Raw genomic sequence first — 21,117 nt, forward strand, 5'->3', positions numbered from 1 at the left:
ACCCGGGTAGTGTAGGCCTACCAGATGATTGGTTTGATTGAATATTTTATTAGACAGAAATGTAAAAACAGCACGAGTACAGTCAAACACTTTGTCTAAAAGGATAACACCAAAAAAAGTCCTTGTGGTCTTGTTTCCATTGGGGTCCTAGGTATTCAATTCATCGACATATAAAATAGCACCAAACACTACAGTGTGTTGTTAAAATGTTGTTAAAAAAATATTCAAAATGTAAAACTTTTTTTTCAAGATTGTTTTTGTTGAAAATAGCAGATGTACAACCTCACAACGTGTCGCATCGCGACGCGTTGTGAGCTTGTAGATCGGCTATTTTCACACTATCCGACGCTCATGTGGCCTATAATAATAGTCGCTTCTTTTGGGCTTGTTTTCATATGCCTGGTTACTTATTACTCTCGCAAATCCTGGCAACACTGTGCACGACCCGTTTGATCCAAAAGCGCAGCGGGGAGTTTAGAGAACGAGGAGGAGGGAGGAGGGGGGGGTTTGGGACGAGAGAGAGAGAGAGAGAGAGAGAGAGAGAGAGAGAGAGAGAGAGAGAGAGAGAGAGAGAGAGAGAGAGAGAGAGAAAACCCAGTCAGTGCTTTATTGCAGTGTTGCCATGTCTGCTTATTATAAGCTACTTTGGGCTTGTTTTTCTGTAAAGTTGCTTGTAAACATTGGTAGTTGCGGGTTGAGTTTTTCGGGCTTGTTTCTAAAGTGTAGTTGCTTATTTGGGTGTTTAAACCAGTGGTTCTCAAACATTTTCATGTCAAGGACCCCCAAATTAATATGTAGCTATTTGTCTGCGGACTGACAATATTGTAGCCTAGTAATGACCCCGCATAAGACCCGGCCATAAATTGCTCCTCCAGGTGAGCTAGCTCTCTTGGCGTTGCTTCATGTTACCTGCCAGTCCGACTCCAGCTCGGTGCGCGAAACTTTACAATATTTTGTGCCATGCATGTGTGACCCACCCGTGTACCAGATTTGTGTTGTTAAATGTTTCAAAAAATATGACATTTTTTTCCCAAGATTTTTTTGAAAATAGCAGATCTACAAGCTCACAAGGCGTCACGAGCTTATTTTTTCAAATAGCCAATGTTTATCGGTTTAAATTGCTGCAGTGCCCACTGTACTTACTTGTTTTCATAGAGACCCGGTTGCTTATTTCTCTCGCAAGATCTGGCAACGCTGCCCATAGTGCCTTATTGACTTCAGCGAGCCGTAGTGACGTCACGGTGATGTCAACGTCTCTAATTGTAATCTTGTGCCAAGTTGATGGGTGACCAGCAGCACTCCGTGGTGAAGTTGTAGCCATACGAGGAGAGATCGCACATCGCAGTGAAAGAGAGGGAAAGTGAAAGAGAGGAATATAGGTTTATGATTTACAGGGAACCGGGGAGAGAAGGAAAGAAGTTATAGACTGCTTATAGTGGTGCTGGTGCCGAGGAGTTTTTTACCAGCGCTGTTCTGGGTTATTGGACAGAGGACATGGCTGTGACCGGAGATGAGACAGAGTCAGGTAGGGGGAGGGGAGGGGTGCATGCGTGTATTACACTGTCAATGTTATTATGATTTTTATTTTTTCAAAAATAGCAGATCTACAAGCTATGAGCTTGTAGATCTGCCGGTTTTGAAAGTTTTTGCAGTGGTGAAAAGTAACTAAGTACATTTACTGTACTTAAGTACAATTGTGTATACTTTTACTTTACTGGAGTATTTCCATATTTTTTTATACTTTTACTTTTAGGCTACTCCACTACATTTCAGAGTCAAATATTGTACTTTCACTCCACTGCAATTGATAGAAAACTTTAGTGACTATCTATAGTTACTTTGTAGATGTGGATTATTATTACAAAACATACATCAGCCACTTCAGCCCTATTTAAACTTTGGCTATTTGAATATAGCCGATCTACAAGCATTGCCCCACGTTGTGAGCTTGTAGATCTGCTATTTTCCAAAGATTTGTTATACATGTAATGCATAATGCATTTGAAACCTATTCTGCATAATGGGTACTTTTACTTTTGGTACTTCAAGTATATTTTGATGCCAATACTTTTACTCAAGTAAATTTAGAATTCTGAACTTTTACTTGTAACAGAGTATTTGTACATTACAATATTGATACTTTTTGTATAGCATAGCCTACATAACCTATGACAAACTTATGGTGTAAAAGTCAGGTTCATTTTGTCACTGTCTGTATGGGAAGCTATAGAACCTCAACCTATTCTGTTGCTGTTTTTATTCAGATAGTTCCTTTTTTATTATCTTGTCTTGTCTTGTCTAATGTCTACTTCTAGGTACACCTGGCAAAAAAACTTAGTTTTCACGTGTTTGAATTGAAAGCATAAATTGCCACTTGGGATATTAGTGGGCACCTAAACATTATGGGCACTTGGCACCTAAATGTTAAATAAATAGTAAATTAAAATCAGTGTATGCTTTGGGAAATGAGCAGAAATAATGTAAAGTAGGCCTATACAATAAAATGTGTTGTTATTATTACATGATTTGAACATTATTTGAACATGCGTGGTACATCATTATCAGATTACCTAAATGTAACTTCTTGTTTGTACCTAAAATGTTTGGCTATCCACAGGTGTAACAACTGTAGAAATATTAGACCTTAAATGTCAGTGTCATGTGTCAAATGATTATATATATTTGGCCCCCCATTTATACAATAAATGTAGCTTAAAATAAAATATAAAATATATGTTTTAAAAAATGGTGCCCCAAGTTTTCAGGGACCCATGATTCTGGTTAGCATAGTTCAAATAACAAGATAAAAAACAGCCAAAGTGAAAATGGCTCAAATTGAGCAGAAAAGGGCATCTGAACAGCAGAGGAGAAATGCAGAGCACCGTAATGTTTCAGCATACTTTCACTGAAACGGGGGCAAGTTAACCGAACAAGGCAATGAGTGTTTGGTTAGCTTGCTCAACTCTGTGCCGGTCTACACACCCTGCCGCACACGCACACACACACACACACACACACACACACACACACACACACACACACACACACACACACACACACACACACACACACACACACTTCAATTCAAAGGAGCTTTATTGCCATGGGGAAAAAAATAATTTGCATTGCCAGAGCAAGTGTCAAATGAAAACAATCAAAAACTAAGCAGTGTATGTACAATTAAAGGCAATACGGTAAAGTGTAGTTGATAGAGCTATGTCACATTGCAAGATGGGAGAGCTAGCTTACTACAAAACCACAAAAGTGTTCATTTGTTGTTAGAAATAGTTACATATGTATAACACACACACACAGCCAGACTTCCAGGCAGGCAGCATGCAGGGAGGCGGGGTGAGAGGAGAGGAAGGGAGGGGCCAGGAGATGAGAGGGTGGGGGTTGGTTGGTGGTGCTGTGTGGCTGATAGTCAGCCGTTGGTTTGACGTCACGCCGGTTTCCTGGAACACGAGGGGGAGAGAGAGATCCGCGCAACTCAGACGCACTCACTGACGTCAGCACAGCGCCTAGCTACTCCTCCCAGTGAGAGAGAGAGAGAGAGAGAGAGAGTAAGGGAGGGGGGGGGGTTGGGGGAGAAATGTGTGTGTCTGTGCCTGCTCTGAATGAATGGTTGTGAACGAGTGAGAGCTATTTCAAGTTTGTTACAGAGAGAGAGAGACAGAATGGTTCCAATCCGGTCATTCATGTCACACTGCCTAGCTCCAGAAATAGCTCCTTAATTCAATAGGTGCAATAAATATAGAACGGGCTGTTTTGTTGAGCACTCCCACCAGAAAGCTGAATCAGAGAGCCTCTATTCACAGAGCACTATGAAAGTACAGGAATTTGTTCCTGGCTGCTCCGCATTCATTCAGCGAGCGGGTTGAGAACTTCACACAGTACCTACTGACACACATGGACAGAATGATGCAAGACAATGCAATGGTGTGTGTGTGTGTGTGTGTGTGTGTGTGTGTGTGTGTGTGTGTGTGTGTGTGTGTGTGTGGGTGTGGGTGCGTGTGCGTGTGCACGCGCGTGTGTGCGTGTGAAAGCTGCCAATGTGTCACAAATCAACTTGTCCTGACTTGGAGGCCATGATGTCTATGACATCAGTATGACGTCAGCACCCTCTGCCCTGCATTGTGAAATAGGCACACAATACTTGGGGGAGGTCACTCTGTTACATCAGTACTATAACATGAGTGCTGTGACGTCAGCACTGCGATTGTCTGTTGATGTCGTCGCCTAGCGTCGTCCAGGTTATTGCACAATAGCTATGGCCAGTCTATGAACGTCTATTTCCAAATGCTGGAGGAGGGCATTGACAGACTAGATTTTCAGATCTGGTCAAATCCAGTCTAAAAAGGTCTCCATATATGGGCATTTTACGTTTGTGACACCCACCATCACCGTCAGTGTTGCCAGATTCTGTGAGAGAAACAAGAAACCAGGTCTAGGTAAACCAGCCCAAAAGAAGCGACTATGGGCCACATGAGCACTTTAACATATACATCAGCTATTTGAAAATAGCAGATCTACAAGCTCACAACACGTCGCGATGCGACGCGTTGTGAGCTTGTAGATCGGCTATTTTCAAATAAATATTTGCGGGAAAATTATAATAAGCAGATCTGGCAACCCTGTCCACCATCCACCCACAAGGCAATTTGAATCTATATGGTATAAAGATAAATTCAGAAAAAGTCATACCTCTAATAATTCTGCGCTCTACCCCTATTTCAGCCGCCACAGGAGACATGCCAACCTACCAGTTGTGTTCACCTAGCACGGGCCTCACTCAGAGCATCGTGATCGCCGCGTCCCCAGGCACCATGCACTGCCCTTCTGGACATGTCTCTGAGGAGGTCACTCGCAAGAGGCAAGTCCGTCTCATGAAGAACAGGTGAGAAAACGGATTGGAATCGTTTTGATCGATTGATTGGATACTTAGTTAGTCAAAAAAAATTAAACGGCACAGAGGTAGAGTAAAACATTTAGGCTAAAAGGATAACACAAAAAAGGGTCCTGAGGACGTTGGGTCTTCAGATTGAATTGACTGTATTGTGTGTCAATGACAACAGTTAAAAACAAAGGCAAGAACAGACAAGAAGATTTCTCACCCCACGTCATAGTCAGTGGTGTAAAGTAACTTAAGTACATTTACTTAAGTACATTTACTCAAGTACTGTACTTAAGTACAATTTTGAGGTACTTTTACTTTACTGGAGTATTTCCAATTGTCTATACTTTTCCTTCTACTCCATTACATCTCAGAGGCAAATATTGTACTTTTACTCCACTACAACTATTGGAAATAGATCGGCTATTTTCAAACATTTTAGTACTTTTACTTTTGGTACTTTAAGTACATTTTGATACCAATACTTTTGTACTTTTACTCAAGTAAATTTTGAGTTCCGGACTTTTACTTGTAACAGAGTATTTCTATATTGCAGTATTGGTACTTTTACTTAAGTAAAGAATTTGAGTACTTTTTCCACCACTGCATGGCATTAACATCACAGTTATGACATCATAGTACCGTTGTCATAGACCCCCCTTCAAGCACGGGTCAATGTGTTAAATCCATCTTGTTCTCCCTCCTCTCGTTCTCCAGGGAGGCAGCGCGCGAGTGCCGCAGGAAAAAGAAGGAGTATGTCAAATGTCTGGAGAACCGCGTGGCCGTGCTGGAAAACCAAAACAAAACACTGATCGAGGAACTCAAGGCACTCAAGGACATTTATTGCCACAAAGCTGAGTAGAGACATCTCGTATTTTGTCACGACGTCTACTACTGAAGATAAACACACAGAGCTGTTTACAGACATATATATATTTTGCTTATACTGTATATATTGACGGAACAAAAGCTACGTCTTTGTATTCTAGCTTGCTGTATGGTCTCGGGAGGGTGGTTGTGGGGCTTCGAGGACTGAATGGGCAAGTACAGCACCCGCAGCACTTGCCTAAGACCCCGGGCCACACACACACGACAGGCCAACGGGCGAGGAGTATGAAGGAGGAAGAGGAGCAAAGTGGCGTCCCGCGTAAAGAGTCCCGCTTAACCACATGAACCGTAGCATCCCTATTTTAAAGGGATAGTTCACCCCCAAGATGACTTTTTTTTCTATCGACACAAAGAGTCTCCGTTGTGTCTCCTACCAGAACCCACTGCTCGTCATCAAATTATTGGCTTAGGAATGCGAGAAAAACAAAAAAAACATATCCATGAATTCAAGTCTCCATGGGGTGAGTAATCGATAGTAAATACATTTTTTTTGGGTGAACTGTCCCTTTAAGCGAAGAGATTTGGAGTGTGTGGGGTCAACAAAGTATATACGGTTTAAGTGGTTAAGTTTGTAGGGATTGAGGCAGATGTTCACTAGCCAGCGAGTTTCACTCAGGTCTGTATACAAATGGAGCATGAAAAGCTAAAGCTACACTGAACCCAGCTAGCACCAGCAAACCCAGCCCACCCAACATCTACGTCTCTGAGAGTTGTTAGATAAATAATTCCATTTTACTCTCATCAGTGAATTGGTTCTGTTTTTTGGTATTTCTCAAATTTAGTGATGCATCATTGTTTAACCACAATATGTATTATTCCAATGTATATTTATATATACTTTATATATTTCTATCCATTTTAATGTTTAACCTAAATACCTATACAAAACAGGCATTATTTTTCAAGTTGGAGTTAAGCTGATAGTTGAATTTACGATGCCTCTGTACACGATTGAAAGCACAGAAAGTACCTGATGTGGTTATTTTTTACCTTTTTGTGTTTCATGTGAAGGGTTTCATTCCAAAATGTGCCATTGGTGAAAACATTTGCTATACTGTACCTGAAAACACTGCAGATTAAAAAGAAAGAAAGAAAGAAAGCTCAAATACATAACTTAATTGGAATTAAATATAAAGAATAACTGCCTGACAATAGTGTCTAAAATGGTGTCTCATTCATGTAGTATGCATGTTCAGGTTAAATTGTTAAATCACTGTTTTCTTTCTTTTTTTCTTTTTTTGGTTTAAATTCACTCATATTTCCTATAATGAAGAGAACGACTATAATAGAAACCCCTTTCTAGAATAAATTGCTTGTATTTTATTTATTTTTGTAACCATAGTGACATCTGTGGTGTTACAGGTCAAAATGTACCTGAACTTGTATACTGTACAGTAGATCTACGTTTTTTAAGTCCCTTAAAAAGTCCCGTGTCCAAACATTTTGTTAATATTAGCAGATGGAAATCGAACATGAATGTGAACTAGATTGTTTCTCCGTTCAAAATAACACATTAAACACGTTAATGTTCAAGTTCAATGTGTGTGTCCATATTCTGTGAAAAGGTTTGAGTTCCCATTGGCGAGGAGAGCCAATAATTGTTTCCAGGGAGGAAGGGGAGGGGTGGGGTGAAAATATGAATCTTGCTTGCTATCAATAGCCAGTATTATTCACTGCTGACCATTCACTGCTACACCATAACACCTGCACAGATCTTAACTTTTAGAGATCTTCAGAATTGACTAAATGGTGACTTTGTTGTTTTTACGTGGTGTCAACTTAAACTAGATGCTATGTATTACTTATCTTAACACAATAGAAGGTTAATCAAATGGTGCATTTATCAATTCTGAATGAAAGAGCTTGGAGATTGATGTCAGCTAAATACTGTTTAACCCATTAAGACCTGAGGCCGCTTCTAAACATTTTCAAAATCCTAAAAAAAAAAACGGAAACAAATATTTTAAAAATAATTTTCACGATTTTTCAAAAATAGCAGATCTACAAGCTCGTAGCGCGGCACTCGGTGCCGCGCTATGAGCTTGTATATCTGCTATTTTTGAATAGCCAAAGACATCTAAAGTGACACAGATGCGTTCCAGGTATTAATGGGTTAAAGGGTGATTCCAGTGATTGTTTTTTCTTGATGTAAAGAACGTTCTATTTATATGATTAAGCAAGTGATGTTTTCCAGTAATTCCTGGACTGCAGGGACCCGCTTCCTCAATTAGCCACTTAAACCCTACTTAGTTGACCGGAGTCCCCCAGGGCTCTATACTAGGCCCCCTCCTGTTTTCACTCTACATTAAATATCTTCTGCTATTTTCGCCAAATGTTCACACCAGAATAGGGATGCTAGGGTTCAAGTGGTTATGAATGTTTGGAATGGCCTTTTCCTTGATTCATTCTGTTTACATAGCCACGTAGTAGTCTGTTCCACTGAATATATTTTTGTTGTTAGTCTCGTATTAGTCTTGCGTTGGCAGGCGATCAGAGACATGAGATCCGTCTGGAGGCCTCAGAATGCAGGGTAGTTGTTAGAACAGCAGCGAGAGCAACCGCTAACACCTACACCTATTGCTTTGGAAACCAATATGTCAACGTCCCAATACGAATTACTTTGTATTCGATCTGCAATGCAGTTTTTTGTTTTTTGCCAGTTTTGGCATCAAAAACTGGTGGATTGTCATCAGTGTGCAGGTTTAGAGACTGACTGGAAGGGATAGAAAGAGGGCTCCTGATGTACAGTAAGCGCCACTAACGTATCAAGTAATTCATTCATCTATTTTAAATTATATTGCAAGGATACAGGACCAAGTGCATACTATATACACAATAAAATCCTCAGTGTTAATTCAACTGAAATGTAACCACAGACCTGTAAGGGTTGGTTTCAATAGATTAAAAATGTTTTATGTGTACCATTCAAATGACCGAAGAGTTGATTAAGGAAGCCCATTCTATCCTTTCTAGCTCATATGAGAGAATGAGAGTCGGGTCTCTTTGGTATTGAATCTCCCCACACACGGTTTCAACTGGATTTTTGTATCTGATCTTTGTCTTAGATTTAAACACAGTTCTACAGTACATACAGGCCAAAACATATTTTTGTTTATATAGTAAATTTTTTCATTTAAAAAAAAGTAATTGTAACTGTAACTGTTTTCTTTTCCAGAGTTGTGAGCTTGTAAATCGTCTATTTTCAAATTGCTGAATAGGGTTACAAGTGGTTAAACACCACGTTGAGCACCACTGATTTCGATGGTCCCAGACATTAACACATCTGCACACCTGAAGGTTCCAATGTTTGTTACTGTTGACTAACTGTCCTTAAAATATTCCATGAGATATTTGTATCAACACAGATTGTTTTCAGTTTGCTTTGAGCCAACCCTTTTACTGTTCTCAACAGCTGACAGGATGTTGACAAGGGTTTCCGCACGTCCCCTAGCAACAACAGACTGTTGAACTTGTGTTTAAAAAAAAGAACAAAAGGATCATCCTCCAATCTTGGACCTTGATATTACTTGTTCATAAAAAGACACTCCCTAACTCTGTGTGTGTGTGTGTGTGTGTGTGTGTGTGTGTGTGTGTGTGTGTGTGTGTGTGTGTGTGTGTGTGTGTGTGTGTGTGTGTGTGCGCGCGCGCGAGCGCACGCACGCGGATGTGCGGCGTGCGTGCGCGAGCATGTTTGTTGAACAGGAGGGAGGAGGCACCCGAGGACAACCTTGAAACAACTGCTCATATGAGCAACAACAAAAACATTCCTTTCTCCTTCCACAACACTAGCATAAACAATCCTTTCCACACTCTCAAAGTTTCCCATGTAATGCATGCACACATTTCGTGTCATTATTTGTTCATCTCCCTTGCATTCCTCCAAGACCACACTGGTGCCTGTGGAATGGTTGTAACAACAGTTGCTGATATTTCCATTCAGTGAATCTTTCTGCGCAACCTTCTAATCCAGTGTTTCCTAAGCTGGTGTCCTGGCCCTCTTGGGGGGCCGCCAAAGATCACAGGGGGGGACGTGAAGCCATGTCTGTTTGTAAGTAGTCCAACATGTTGCACAAAATCATGAAACTGCTTTCATCCACTTTCAACCTGGCATCCCTATGTGGGGCAGTGATTACATTGTCACAAATAGTCAACATGTTTTTAAAGATCTTCAAAAAGTTTAAAAAATTGCAGAAATAGCTGATCTACAAGCTCACAACATGGCACGTCGTGACGTGTTTTGATCTTGTGGATCGGCTATTTTCACTATTTGTTATATGAGAGGTAGGCTATATAGTATATAGTATAGTATAGTAGTATATAGTGTGTGTGTGTGTGTGTGTGTGTGTGTGTGTGTGTGTGTGTGTGTGTGTGTGTGTGTGTGTGTGTGTGTGTGTGTGTGTGTGTGTGTGTGTGTGTGTGTGTGTGCGTGCGCGTGCGTACGTGCGTGCGCACGCGTGCGGGTGTATGCGTGTGCGTGTGCATATGTGGGGGGCCTCAGCTTCTCTCAGAAGAAAGAGGCTGGGGAGGTCTCCAAGGAAACCAAACCACTGTTCTAAGCCAACATGATATTACCAATTCTACTAACAAGGTGACTCACTGGATTTCACTATGAAAAACAAATGTGTTGTGGTCCACGTATGGTCAAGTCAAATATCCTCTAGAATCTTTTAAGTCTTTTTCAACAAAAACATTGATCTGTCCATTATGATCCTACAGTACACATGTACGTATACTACAAATTATGTGAAAGGATGCTTGATCAATGGTAGTGACTGAAAAGCAGTTCAGATTTTGTTTGTAGATGGTCTGAACTCAAGTGAATTGTCTTGAAGGGCTTAATGTTTGAGTAATTGTCACACTTTCAGCTAAAACTAAACACACTTTCAGCCAGCCAAATGGAGAAGTTGTGGGTGTGTGTCATTAGTAGTTCATGCTTTAAGCGTGCTTGCTACATCTTCCTGAGGTTTCATCCACTGCTGCTTGAGTGGAATTTTCCACTGTGACACAGAATGGTTTCTAGTGGTAGGATTAATATTGGGAGATTGAAGACAAATACCCCTTTTCTATTTGTCAGTGGTGGACAACTCAACCCTAGCACTTGAGTCAAATTGTAGATAGTCCTGGTCAAATTTACTCAACTACAGGTTAAAGTAGTACCAAAAAAAATTATAGTAGTAAAAGTATTGGATTACAGTTTTTCTTTTTAGCTATACTGTATAAGTGTCTACTGTAAGTGGAGAGGTTGTAATACAATCTGTAAACTATTGCAATAGTCAGAGTGGGACCTCTACTGTCCCACATATGGTACTGCAGCAGAAACCTATTTTCACTAGCCTTTTTCACATTGTGTATTGTATGTTTTCAAAGTGCACACACCATAGCAAGGTGCAGAAAATGGCTGTCTACAACTTGGGAGACAGGAGGTAGAAGAGTGTTAGACTAGGATGCTTGGGGCAGTCATCAGTCCTACCAATGGTACATTTAAGTGTGCAGAAAAGGGTGTAGGGGTGGATCATGTCCTGAAGGTAAAGGGGTACCTTGCCCTTGATTGCCTTATAGGCCGTCACCGTTTTTTTTTAATTGGACGTAGACAGCGACCGGAAGCCAGTGAAGGGAACACAGATGTACAGGTGTACACAAAAGAATGATGTTTCGAGGCTGGAAACATCACCTGGGTGGTAAGAAATAATACCTTTGGAGCTTTATCCAGTGTGCAGACAGAATATGTATTTTGTGATGTTTGAGGCTAATTGAACTGTGGATGTGCGTGCTTTATTCACTTGTTTGTGACATCGAAGGGGGAGACGTAAAAATGGCGGGAGAGGTCAAACACCAGTCGTGGCGGTGCATTCTGGATCAGTTGAGTGAGCATGCTGGCAGACAAGCATGGAGGGAGTTGCAATAGTCAAGCCTGGAGATGACTGAGGCTCGGATAAGGAGCTGGGCAGACTCCTTGGTGAGGATGGGTCTGACTCTGATCCTCCAGATCCAAAGTGGGGTCCAAGGACTCTCAGGATTCATTGGGGAGGGGTTCCAAATGGACCCTTACAGGTCTGTAACTCTGAGAGTGGACATCCTGTAGGTTATTTGTACTGTATTTGTACTGTACATCTGGAGCAGTGATTCTCAAACTTTTACATTTCAAGAACCCCATATAACTCAAGTTTACAAATGGACCCTTAGAACAGTGCAGTACAAATAACCAACACTCCTACAGGATCAAGTGATCACTGATCACAAGTGTGCCTTGAAAGACAACGGACTGTCCTGGACCACTCCCTCCCTCCCAGGTTCTTGACTGCTCGAACAGGAGCCTCCAGGGTGTTGTTGATGGAAATATAAAGATCCTGCAGGGGGCAGGAATTCTGAAGGAAGAAAAGAAGCTCAGTCTTGTCTGACTTTCTGACAGAGCAAATGGATCTGGAAAAAAAAATCAGGGGGTTAACAACAGCCTGGTGGAGTGTGTGTGTGTGTGTGTGTGTGTGTGTGTGTGTGTGTGTGTGTGTGTGTGTGTGTGTGTGTGTGTGTGTGTGTGTGTGTGTGTGTGTGTGTGTGTGTGTGTGTGTGTGTGTGTGTGTGTGTGTGTGTGTGCGCGTGCGTGTGTGTGTGTGTGAGAGAGTGATCAGATCAGGAAAGGTGTCCAGGAGAAGCTGGTACTGTAGGTCAAATGCCTGGTAGGGATCCAACAGGTTATTCTGTGAGAGGGAGCTGATTAGAAAGATTATTATTATTATTCAAGAGTTTTGGAAAGACTGGTCTGTAGCTCTTGACGTCAGAGTGGTCAACACACACACACACACACACACACACACACACACACACACACACACACACACACACACACACATAATATGGCTTTCCTCCAGAGGGGCCCAGCTTGGATAGCGTCCATATTAATAGTCAATAATAATTAATAATCTCTCAAGGATGCGGCCTGATGGAGATAAATGCTTTATGCATGGAGCAGATTAGAAGATTTGTGATATTTAAATATGGCTACTTCTCCAGATAGAGAGAGAGAGAGAGAGAGAGAGAGAGAGAGAGAGAGAGAGAGAGAGAGAGAGAGAGAGACAAGTCACAAGTGGGATTATCCTTATCCTGACTCCTTGGGGAGGGGTTCCAGGGGGTCCCTAGCACTTATTTTATACTTTGGCTATTTAAAAAAAATTATACATTTGAAAAAATAAACAATTTTTTTTCTCCTTATACCTGAAAATGTTTAAAGAACCTCACTGACATCTCTCAGTGTCTCTCCCATAGACATCTCTCCCCCCCCACACACACACACACACACACACAGTGCTCTAGTAGTTTGTTACCTCCCACTTGAACCGGAATCTGTTCTGGTGCAGCAGCAGTGACCCCTGTGTGAGTAGTGTTGCCAGATTCGTGAGAGAAACAAGCAACCAGTTCTAGGAAAACCAGCCCAAAAGAAGCGACTATGGGCCACATGAGCACTTTAACGTATACATCAGCTATTTGAAAATAGCAGATCTACAAGCTCACAACTTGTGAGCTTGTAGATTGGCTATTTTCAAATAAAATCTTGCGGGGAAATCATAACAAGCAGATCTGGCAACCCTGTGACAGCATCCCGTTCACAACCAGCAGAGCAGACACACCACAGTGTTCAGTGCACTGACGTCAAGCGGATCAGCTGAAAGACAGACCGACACAGACATGCATCCTATTCCACCCATGTCTCGGGTAGTCGTCGTCGTGATCGTGGACGAGGAGTCGGTCCCACATTTTTAGCACATAACCGACGTGAACCACACATTTTCTCTCCCGCCTGCACGTTATGGGCGACGACCAGAAGCCCCACGAATGACAGGAGCAGAGCCCGTGCACCACGGCCACGGACGCACCCACTTTTTCCCCCTACCACCAGACCCAAGACCGAACCGGGGCGTTTGGGTATCATCATCATCATCGTAGTAGTAGGTCTGCTGCTGCAGTTCTAAGGCTATAATAATAACAACAACAACAACAACACGATCATGGGGAGCACGACCTCCTGCTGCGTGTCTTCGAGCCCCAAGCTCCGGAGGAATGCCCACTCCAGGCTGGAGTCCTACCAGCCGGAGCCCGAGCTGAGCCGCGAGGAGACGGGCTGCAACCTGCAGCACATCAGCGACAGGGAGCACGTCGACGGTACGGTAGCGTGTCTGTGTGATCGTCTTGATCCAAGGCTAAATGCATCTATGATCGTCTCGATCCAAGGCTACCACCACGACTCTGGAGTCGTGGTGGTAGCCTTGGATCGAGACGATCATAGATGCATTTTTATCGAGTCTGACTTTTCTTTTCTTTCGTATCTATGATAGATATGCAAATGTCAAAAATCGATCAAATGCATCTATGATGGTCTTGATCCAAGGCTAGAGTCGTGGGCTAATAGGCTAGTATGGACGCTGTGACAGGCTAATGTTGGGTTGTTGGGTCAACCTCCTCAACCCGCTCACAGTAGGCTAATCGTAGCCCCGAACAGCAACATTATTTTATCATCATCATAGTGAGGGCCTAAATGACGTCGATACGTGGGCTAGCCGCTATACATCATAAGAAGACTAGTGGGGATTGGGGAATTTGTCTTAAATATAGGCCTACTACCGTACAACTCGCAGAGGTAGCCTATATACGTAGTGTGTTAAGATTGCGTCTATCTGTCTGTCTATCTGGCCTTGGCTCAAGACCATCATAGATTTGATCGAGTCTGACTTTTACTTTTGCATCTATATGCAAGTGTCAACATCGATAAAATACATCTATGATAGTCTTGATCCAAGGCATCTATCTATCTATCTATCTATCTATCTATCTATCTATCTATCTATCTATCTATCTATCTCTCTAGTACACACACCTAAGATGACAGATAAGGGAAAGTGTATTTTAGTATAAACAACACAGCAGCAACTCTGTATACATAGGCAAATTAATAATTACCTGACCTTAAACTCAACTGGTCTAGACTCTAGATGTTATTAAGTGACAGAATTCATGTATATTTCTTGTGACATAATGAGCATTGACTGTAGCTGTAGTAGTCTAGTAGCCTACATGAAAAGCTGTGTGCATTTTAATCTCGTATGTGCCTACTGTCAGGTAGTCTGGTGGTGAAATGGTTAACATTAAGCTTTTTAGTGACTGACTGTAGGACTAATCTGTCATGTGTGACATACTGTATACAAGACATTACTGTGGTCTAGTCTAGTCTAAGGTAGATTTTAGTACCCTCTCCTCTGTGGCTTATAGCAAAATATGGTGCCGCTTAGTAGGTCTGGGCGATATGACTTAAAATCAATATCACAATCATTTCCAACTTTTGCTACCATTACAATTCATGAACGATTATTAAAAAAAAAGTAGTGAAAATAGCAGATCTACAAGCACACAACGTGCTGCAATGTGACATGTTGTGAACTTGTAGATTGCCTATTGGCGATCTACAATCGTACACCACACACCACCATTGTACAATGAAAGTATTACACAGGGTGCAGTGGTTTATTAGACTAATCGATTTAGGGGCTTATAAAAAAATCTATTCAAATTCTTTCGTGTCGATTCGTTGATATATAAGAAATAACGTTTTTTAATTAAAAACAACAACTCCTGTTTCTCGATTAACCGATGAACCCATTAAAACCGGGAAAGCATCTATGTCATTTCAGATTTTTGCGTTGGCTATTCAAAAATAGCTAAAAATAAAAATAGCTGCTATTTTGGAACATTTTAGAAACATCTTGAAAGTGTGTGAACCACTGATTTAGAAGGCATTTTTAGAATGGGCCTCAGGTCTTGTTAACCTACATAAAGAGAAAGGTGAAGTCGGTTATTGGTTCTAGATGTGGGTTTCGATATATATATATACAGGCCTACTGCAGACAGCATCCTGCTCATGAAGGCAGATTCCTTTGTGTTATGTCTTTGTTTTCAGGGCTGAGCATGAAAGCAACTGCAACTGTGTGGACAGCAGCCCCCTCCATTGACACATGCAAATGTGCATTACAATTGACCCATTCACACTGGAAAGTGTCTGCTAAATGGCTAGTCTTTTTCAGGCAACAGCCAACTGTTATAACATTAGGCTAATGGCTTTAATCAAACGTTGTACACAAACAAACCCTAGTTTTTATTTATTTAAGAACCTACACAGGGTATTAAAACCACACCACTGCGTGTACTCAAAGAGCCTAAGCTAGAACGCTGATCATTACTGTATCATATTCCAAATTTGATTTGTGTTTAACTTGCACTTGGAAGGTCCTTGCAGGTGTGTACATGTGTAGCCTACTGCCACAGTAAGCCACAAGGATTGGGTTTCTGTGTCTAGAGATATTCACTGATCTCTGGCGTTGCCTTGTCACTCCACAGTTAGAGCAACTTGCTGAGTGCCTGAACAAATAATCCAGTGTGGATTTAATTATTTGAAATATTTGATATATATATATATTTTTGTTGGTAGTAATCTTACACCCCTCTAGGTAGTTAAGTGGTGATCTCTAAAGGTGGGACACTTTGGATATTAAATTAAGACTTTTAAACACAAACATACATGATATTGTAACCGAGCCTTGCGCTATAGTGTACTTAATTCTCTCTGTCCCCTGTGCGATTTAAAGCTAAAATGAGTTCCTTCCATCGATTCGGACATTAACACAATGTCCTTGACATTGTGTTGTGCATGGCCCACAATGACACCTCATCAGTCGCCCCCACAGTTCTGTTCTGCACCAGGTCATTTAGGCCTCATCGGTCTTCTTTTGCCTGGTGGAGGGCTTGTGATCAAGAAGATTATGTTTAGAATTTTCTTCAAGTTATTTAGTCTCCCAATAATCCCATTTGTTCAGCTCTGCCTCCCAAATATTGTTAAACAAACATTTAAACTAGCCATTGTAAATGTGAAACAAATCTATATTGAGCAACTGCATGGCCCAATTCTTGGCTAAAATGTTATCAGAAAGTGTTTTTGTTGGACTATAGAGGTGATATAGACAAACCGTGACTGTAATGCTGCAGCCTGGAGCCTTCTGTCTCATGTCTCTCACCTCATGTCTCTCGCCTGGTACGAAGGAAAAGGGCAACTGCACCGGGTCAAATTAACCAACAGGCTCCAGTCCTAATGTGTTTTTAATTAGCAGTGATATAGCAGTGGTTCTCAAACGAAGGACCGGACCCCATCTGAGAAGGTTTTGTAGAGACACTATAAGATAAGATTTATAGAAGTGTATGAAGGCAGACTTCATAGCATGGTTGTATATAGTTATAATTCCACACCTATCAACCAATCATTGCGTGATTTGACCAATCAACGTGTCGCATTGCGGCGCGTTGCGACTGAGCTTGTAAGATTGATTGGCTGTTTTTTGTTATTTGACAAATTTCCATGTCAGTATAAAATCATGAGTTTTGCTCGAGTTGTTGTGTGCTCCCATGATCTGGGTGGTTTGGTGTAAGTGTACATTCTGTTGTCTGTTGCAGTATTTTGACAAACTTCATTTCAAAGAAAATACATACAACACATTAAATTACTCCTGTTACATAAGAAGGTCATCATAAAATTCAGTCCGAGCTTCGATGACAGGTGTTTATTGTTTCAACAGGGAGCAGACATTTACATGAATGCAGCGACCATGCAGACTGTCTGCAGACCTTTGCCTCTCGTAGTCCAGGGGAATACAAGAACGCTCGCCCCAAAACACGCTCGCCCCGGGTCAAATCCGGCGACCTTGGAACGGGCGCCGCCAGATATTCCTAAACGTAACCTCAGTAAAACTATGCCTAAACCTAACCTTATTCCTTAACGTAACCTCAGTAAAACTATGCCTAAACCTAACCTTATTCCTAAACCTAACCTCAGTAAAACTACGGAAAAAAATGGGGGCGAGCGCATTTTGGGGCGAGCGTTCCGGTGTCCGTCCAGGGTACTGGAAGCATATTATAGTGGGCCAGCCCCATCATGTAAACATTTGTCATGGACAGGTACACATGGTACAAACATTGCTGCGTGTCTGTGTCCTTGTGGACATCTGCTCAAGGCTAGCCTCGGTACACAGGCCTTTTTTTTTGTTTTGTTTAAAAACTAAAAGCGACACAGCCTGCTATACATCTGCACGGATCTAAAGTGAACCACGTATGTCTTGGTCTAGGAGGCCTGCAGTCTGCACAGCCAGCAGTCATTCCCTGTACAAGTGTGCATTGTTTATTTGGTAGCAGATGTAAGATGTTAGAAGTTTCACTGCCCAGTCCTCCACACTGTTGCCGCTTGCCAGTACTCTAAAGAAGGTAGAGACTAGAGAGCAGTTGCTCCCAGAAACAAACAGAGCTACTGTACAATAATTGTGCTGGCAATATTCTATTGTGAAAACGTTACATACAACCTACTAACCACCAAATGAACCCACAATTACGCTTAGTAGAAAGTAGTTGTAGTACTAAAAAAAATGACTTACTTACAACTGTAATTGATAATTGTAAGTGTAATCCAACATGAATGCATTTGGCATGCTTCTTCTACCTACTTTCAATATGTATGGTTTCTAAACAATAGTGCAATCTGTGTCTGACAAGCAGTGCTTTGCATTTGATGTAACTATGGTTACCGTGCGAGAGAAGAGGAGGGCAGGGTCATGTCACGTGAAAAGGTCCATGCCCACTCTGAGCTACATGGGGAATGGAACCCCCAACCCTCCTGACAGTGGTCTAGCATCATGTATTATATCGTGTCGTTGCTGTGGGCAGAAACTGCATATCTCCATATTTTAACATTTCGTTTTTTCGTAAAATGAATGCCCAACTTGATCATACTACAGCATCACACAAAAGCATCAAAGTAGCAGATCCGCAAGCGAAGCGAGCGACGGATTTTGAGCTTGTAGATCTGCTACTTTTGCTATTTTTGAATTTGAATCCTGAAAAGTTACAGTTTTTGACATATTAGGTTTCCATCCAACAGAGACGCTATATTCAGGGGTGCAATGCTCACTGGACGGCCTTGCACGCCGTGCCGGAACCTATTTGACCAGGAGCACACGCATAGATTTAAAACTACTTTAAATTCGCACCTCAACAAAGTTTTCAAAGGCTCCCGACTCACACCTAGCGAATTAACATAGGAATAAGCCTAGACGCATATCAATTGTCCATTGTGTGACTTGCAGTGTAGGTGTTAAGCGACGTGCGCGTCACGTCATTGAAATAGAGTGCAAGAACATACCAAATGAGCATTGCATGCCTGCTATATTACACATTATGTTCAGTTAAAAGTAATCAAGTAAATTACAATATTACAATATTACATTCACAAAACACCCTCAAGTGAAGAACAAAAGGACAAGGCATAATCTTTGATGGAATTTATAACTAAGAATCATACAATAATGTCATTGGTATTATTGCTATTTTAGCACACAAACCAGTACACAACCTTGGACTACATGTTGTTTAAATCGTGGTATGTTTTTTTCCCCCCCATTTCTTTTAATCCTGATCTGTATCCTTTCTTCTCTCCAAAATGCAATGTGACAAACTGACAAAAGCGGTTGCTACAGCAGCTTCTAGCCATCTACTAAATATATTCTGACGTCAAGCTGGACAGGATGCATATTGCACCCAGGCAGACGTCCCGCGGCGCGTGGCTGAAAAAAAAAAATCAGACGGTTGAGATTCAACTTGTGTCGTCGTCTCTTTACAATGGCTGCATGAAGACGAGCTCTGAGGGGGGAAACCCTTCCCTTCCCCCCCCCGTGATTGAAAACAGAGCGTGTCTAATGCATGGTGTGTGTTAGAGGTTCATAGACAGTACAAGGATGCAGATTAGTGGGTTTTCACCCACGCGCGCACCATTGAATGTCTACAGGCTAGCAGAATGCCAACAAAGACCCCAAATCTTAACGCCAACACCTTATCCCTAGGACCCTAACTCTAGGGTTGGGGATAACCCTAAATCTTAAATGTCAGCTCTAACCCTAACCCTTGTGCCTCAAAAAACACATTTTCTCCTTTTTAATCCATTAAGACCTGAGGCGATTCTTAAAAATGCGTTCTAAATCCGAACAGTTTTTTGAAAAAAAATCTAGTTTTTCCCCCCCAATATTTTCCAAAAATAGCAGATCTACAAGCTCATAGCACTCGGTGCCGCGCTATGAGGTTGTATATCTGCTATTTTTGAATAGCCAAAGAAATCTAAAGTGACACAGATGCGTTCCAGGTCTTAATGGGTTAAATTAAACTGAAACATATTCTGTTGCCATCAGCCTTTTGCCCCTGTTCAAATATACCAAAGTATACCCAAAATAGCCAATCTCCGGGCTATTTTTCTGTGAGCTTGTAGATCGGCTATTTTGGGTGTGAGACTGCATCGCGCAGCTTAGTCGAGCCTAAATCTACCATTTTTTATGACCATAAAATGACGATTTGCCTTGTTGGGATAAGGAAAATGGTCCTCACGATGTCTATTCCTGAAATTCTTAATTACTGTACTTGTGGGGACATTTGGTCCTCACGAGTATAGCGATACAAGTGCAAACACACACACGACTCCATCTGTGTCAGAGCAGATAGCAGATACCCACTGATGACAGCCAAGAACTGACGCCTCGGTTTAGACCTTGGAGTCTTATGATGCGCTTTTTGAAAGGGCTTCCTTGTTCCTGATTTGATGGGCTGTTAGGTTTAAATGAGCAGTTATTATGGTGTTTATTCCTATTGGTCATGGAGAGCAGTTCTGTCTGTCTACTGTGAAAGATAATAGATTAGATTTCCAAAAAGTGTCATGTTTTTGGATCACGTTCTGAGATGGCTGTTTCAACCAATTCAATCCAGGAACGCATCTCTAGTCATTTTAGATTTCTTTGGCTTTTCAAAAATAGCAGATATACAAGCTCATAGCGCAGCACCGAGCTATGAGCTTGTAGATCGTGAAAATGTGTGCTAATCTTACATTTTTTTTAAACAAACATTTGTCAAATATTTTGTTCCATGGACCCTCAGAAGCAAAGATTTGAGGTGCAAATGTTCGCTTTAAAAATATATATATTCAAAGATTTGCACATTTTTTAGATTTTTCAAAAATAGCAGATCTACAAGCTCATAGCGCGGCACTCTGTTCCGCGCTATGAGCTTGCTAATCTGCTATTTTTGAATAGCCAAAGAAATCTGAAAATGACACAGATGCGTTCCCGGTCTTAATGGGTTAAGAAGAGATCATCACTGAATTATATAGCGCCCTAGTGATCCCTATTCCTGGCATGTCGTAAAAGGTGAACATTTGGCAAAATTAGATTAACATTCGCCATGAATAGCAGACGCTACGTGCTGTGAGCTTGTAG

General features: G+C 41.6%; 2 protein-coding genes and 1 long non-coding RNA gene across 3 annotated transcripts in view; all 3 read left to right on the forward strand.

The window, feature by feature from the left end:
* The window catches only part of LOC308093851, a 352,863-nt gene that overhangs the window by 300,982 nt on the left and 30,764 nt on the right, over positions 1 to 21,117 (forward strand). The window lies entirely within an intron of this gene.
* LOC308093850 (cAMP-responsive element modulator-like) lies at positions 1,249 to 7,278 on the forward strand. Its single transcript, XM_080440227.1, has 3 exons — positions 1,249 to 1,525; positions 4,738 to 4,897; positions 5,612 to 7,278. Exons 1-3 carry the CDS (start codon positions 1,495 to 1,497, stop codon positions 5,754 to 5,756), a joined length of 336 nt encoding a protein of 111 aa, XP_080296353.1. The 5' UTR covers positions 1,249 to 1,494; the 3' UTR covers positions 5,757 to 7,278.
* Positions 13,413 to 21,117, forward strand: part of LOC308093849 (cyclin-Y-like) — a 33,663-nt gene continuing 25,958 nt past the window's right edge. The window contains exon 1 of the mRNA XM_080440226.1: positions 13,413 to 13,936. Coding sequence (XP_080296352.1) covers positions 13,783 to 13,936 — 154 coding nt within the window. The 5' untranslated portion in view covers positions 13,413 to 13,782. The remainder of the gene's footprint in view (positions 13,937 to 21,117) is intronic.

This window comes from Gymnoscopelus braueri (genome assembly GCF_963280865.1).
Source record: "Gymnoscopelus braueri genome assembly, chromosome: 10".
Taxonomy (NCBI): domain Eukaryota; kingdom Metazoa; phylum Chordata; class Actinopteri; order Myctophiformes; family Myctophidae; genus Gymnoscopelus; species Gymnoscopelus braueri.

What these genes read in the sequence shown, in the direction of transcription:
- LOC308093850 (XM_080440227.1), top strand. Translation starts at nt 1,495, where the DNA reads ATGGCTGTGACCGGAGATGAGACAGAGTCAG. An exon ending in CGGAGATGAGACAGAGTCAG is followed by an intron (nt 1,526 to 4,737) that starts GTAGGGGGAGGG and finishes CCCCTATTTCAG; the next exon opens with CCGCCACAGGAGACATGCCA. An exon ending in GTCCGTCTCATGAAGAACAG is followed by an intron (nt 4,898 to 5,611) that starts GTGAGAAAACGG and finishes CTCGTTCTCCAG; the next exon opens with GGAGGCAGCGCGCGAGTGCC.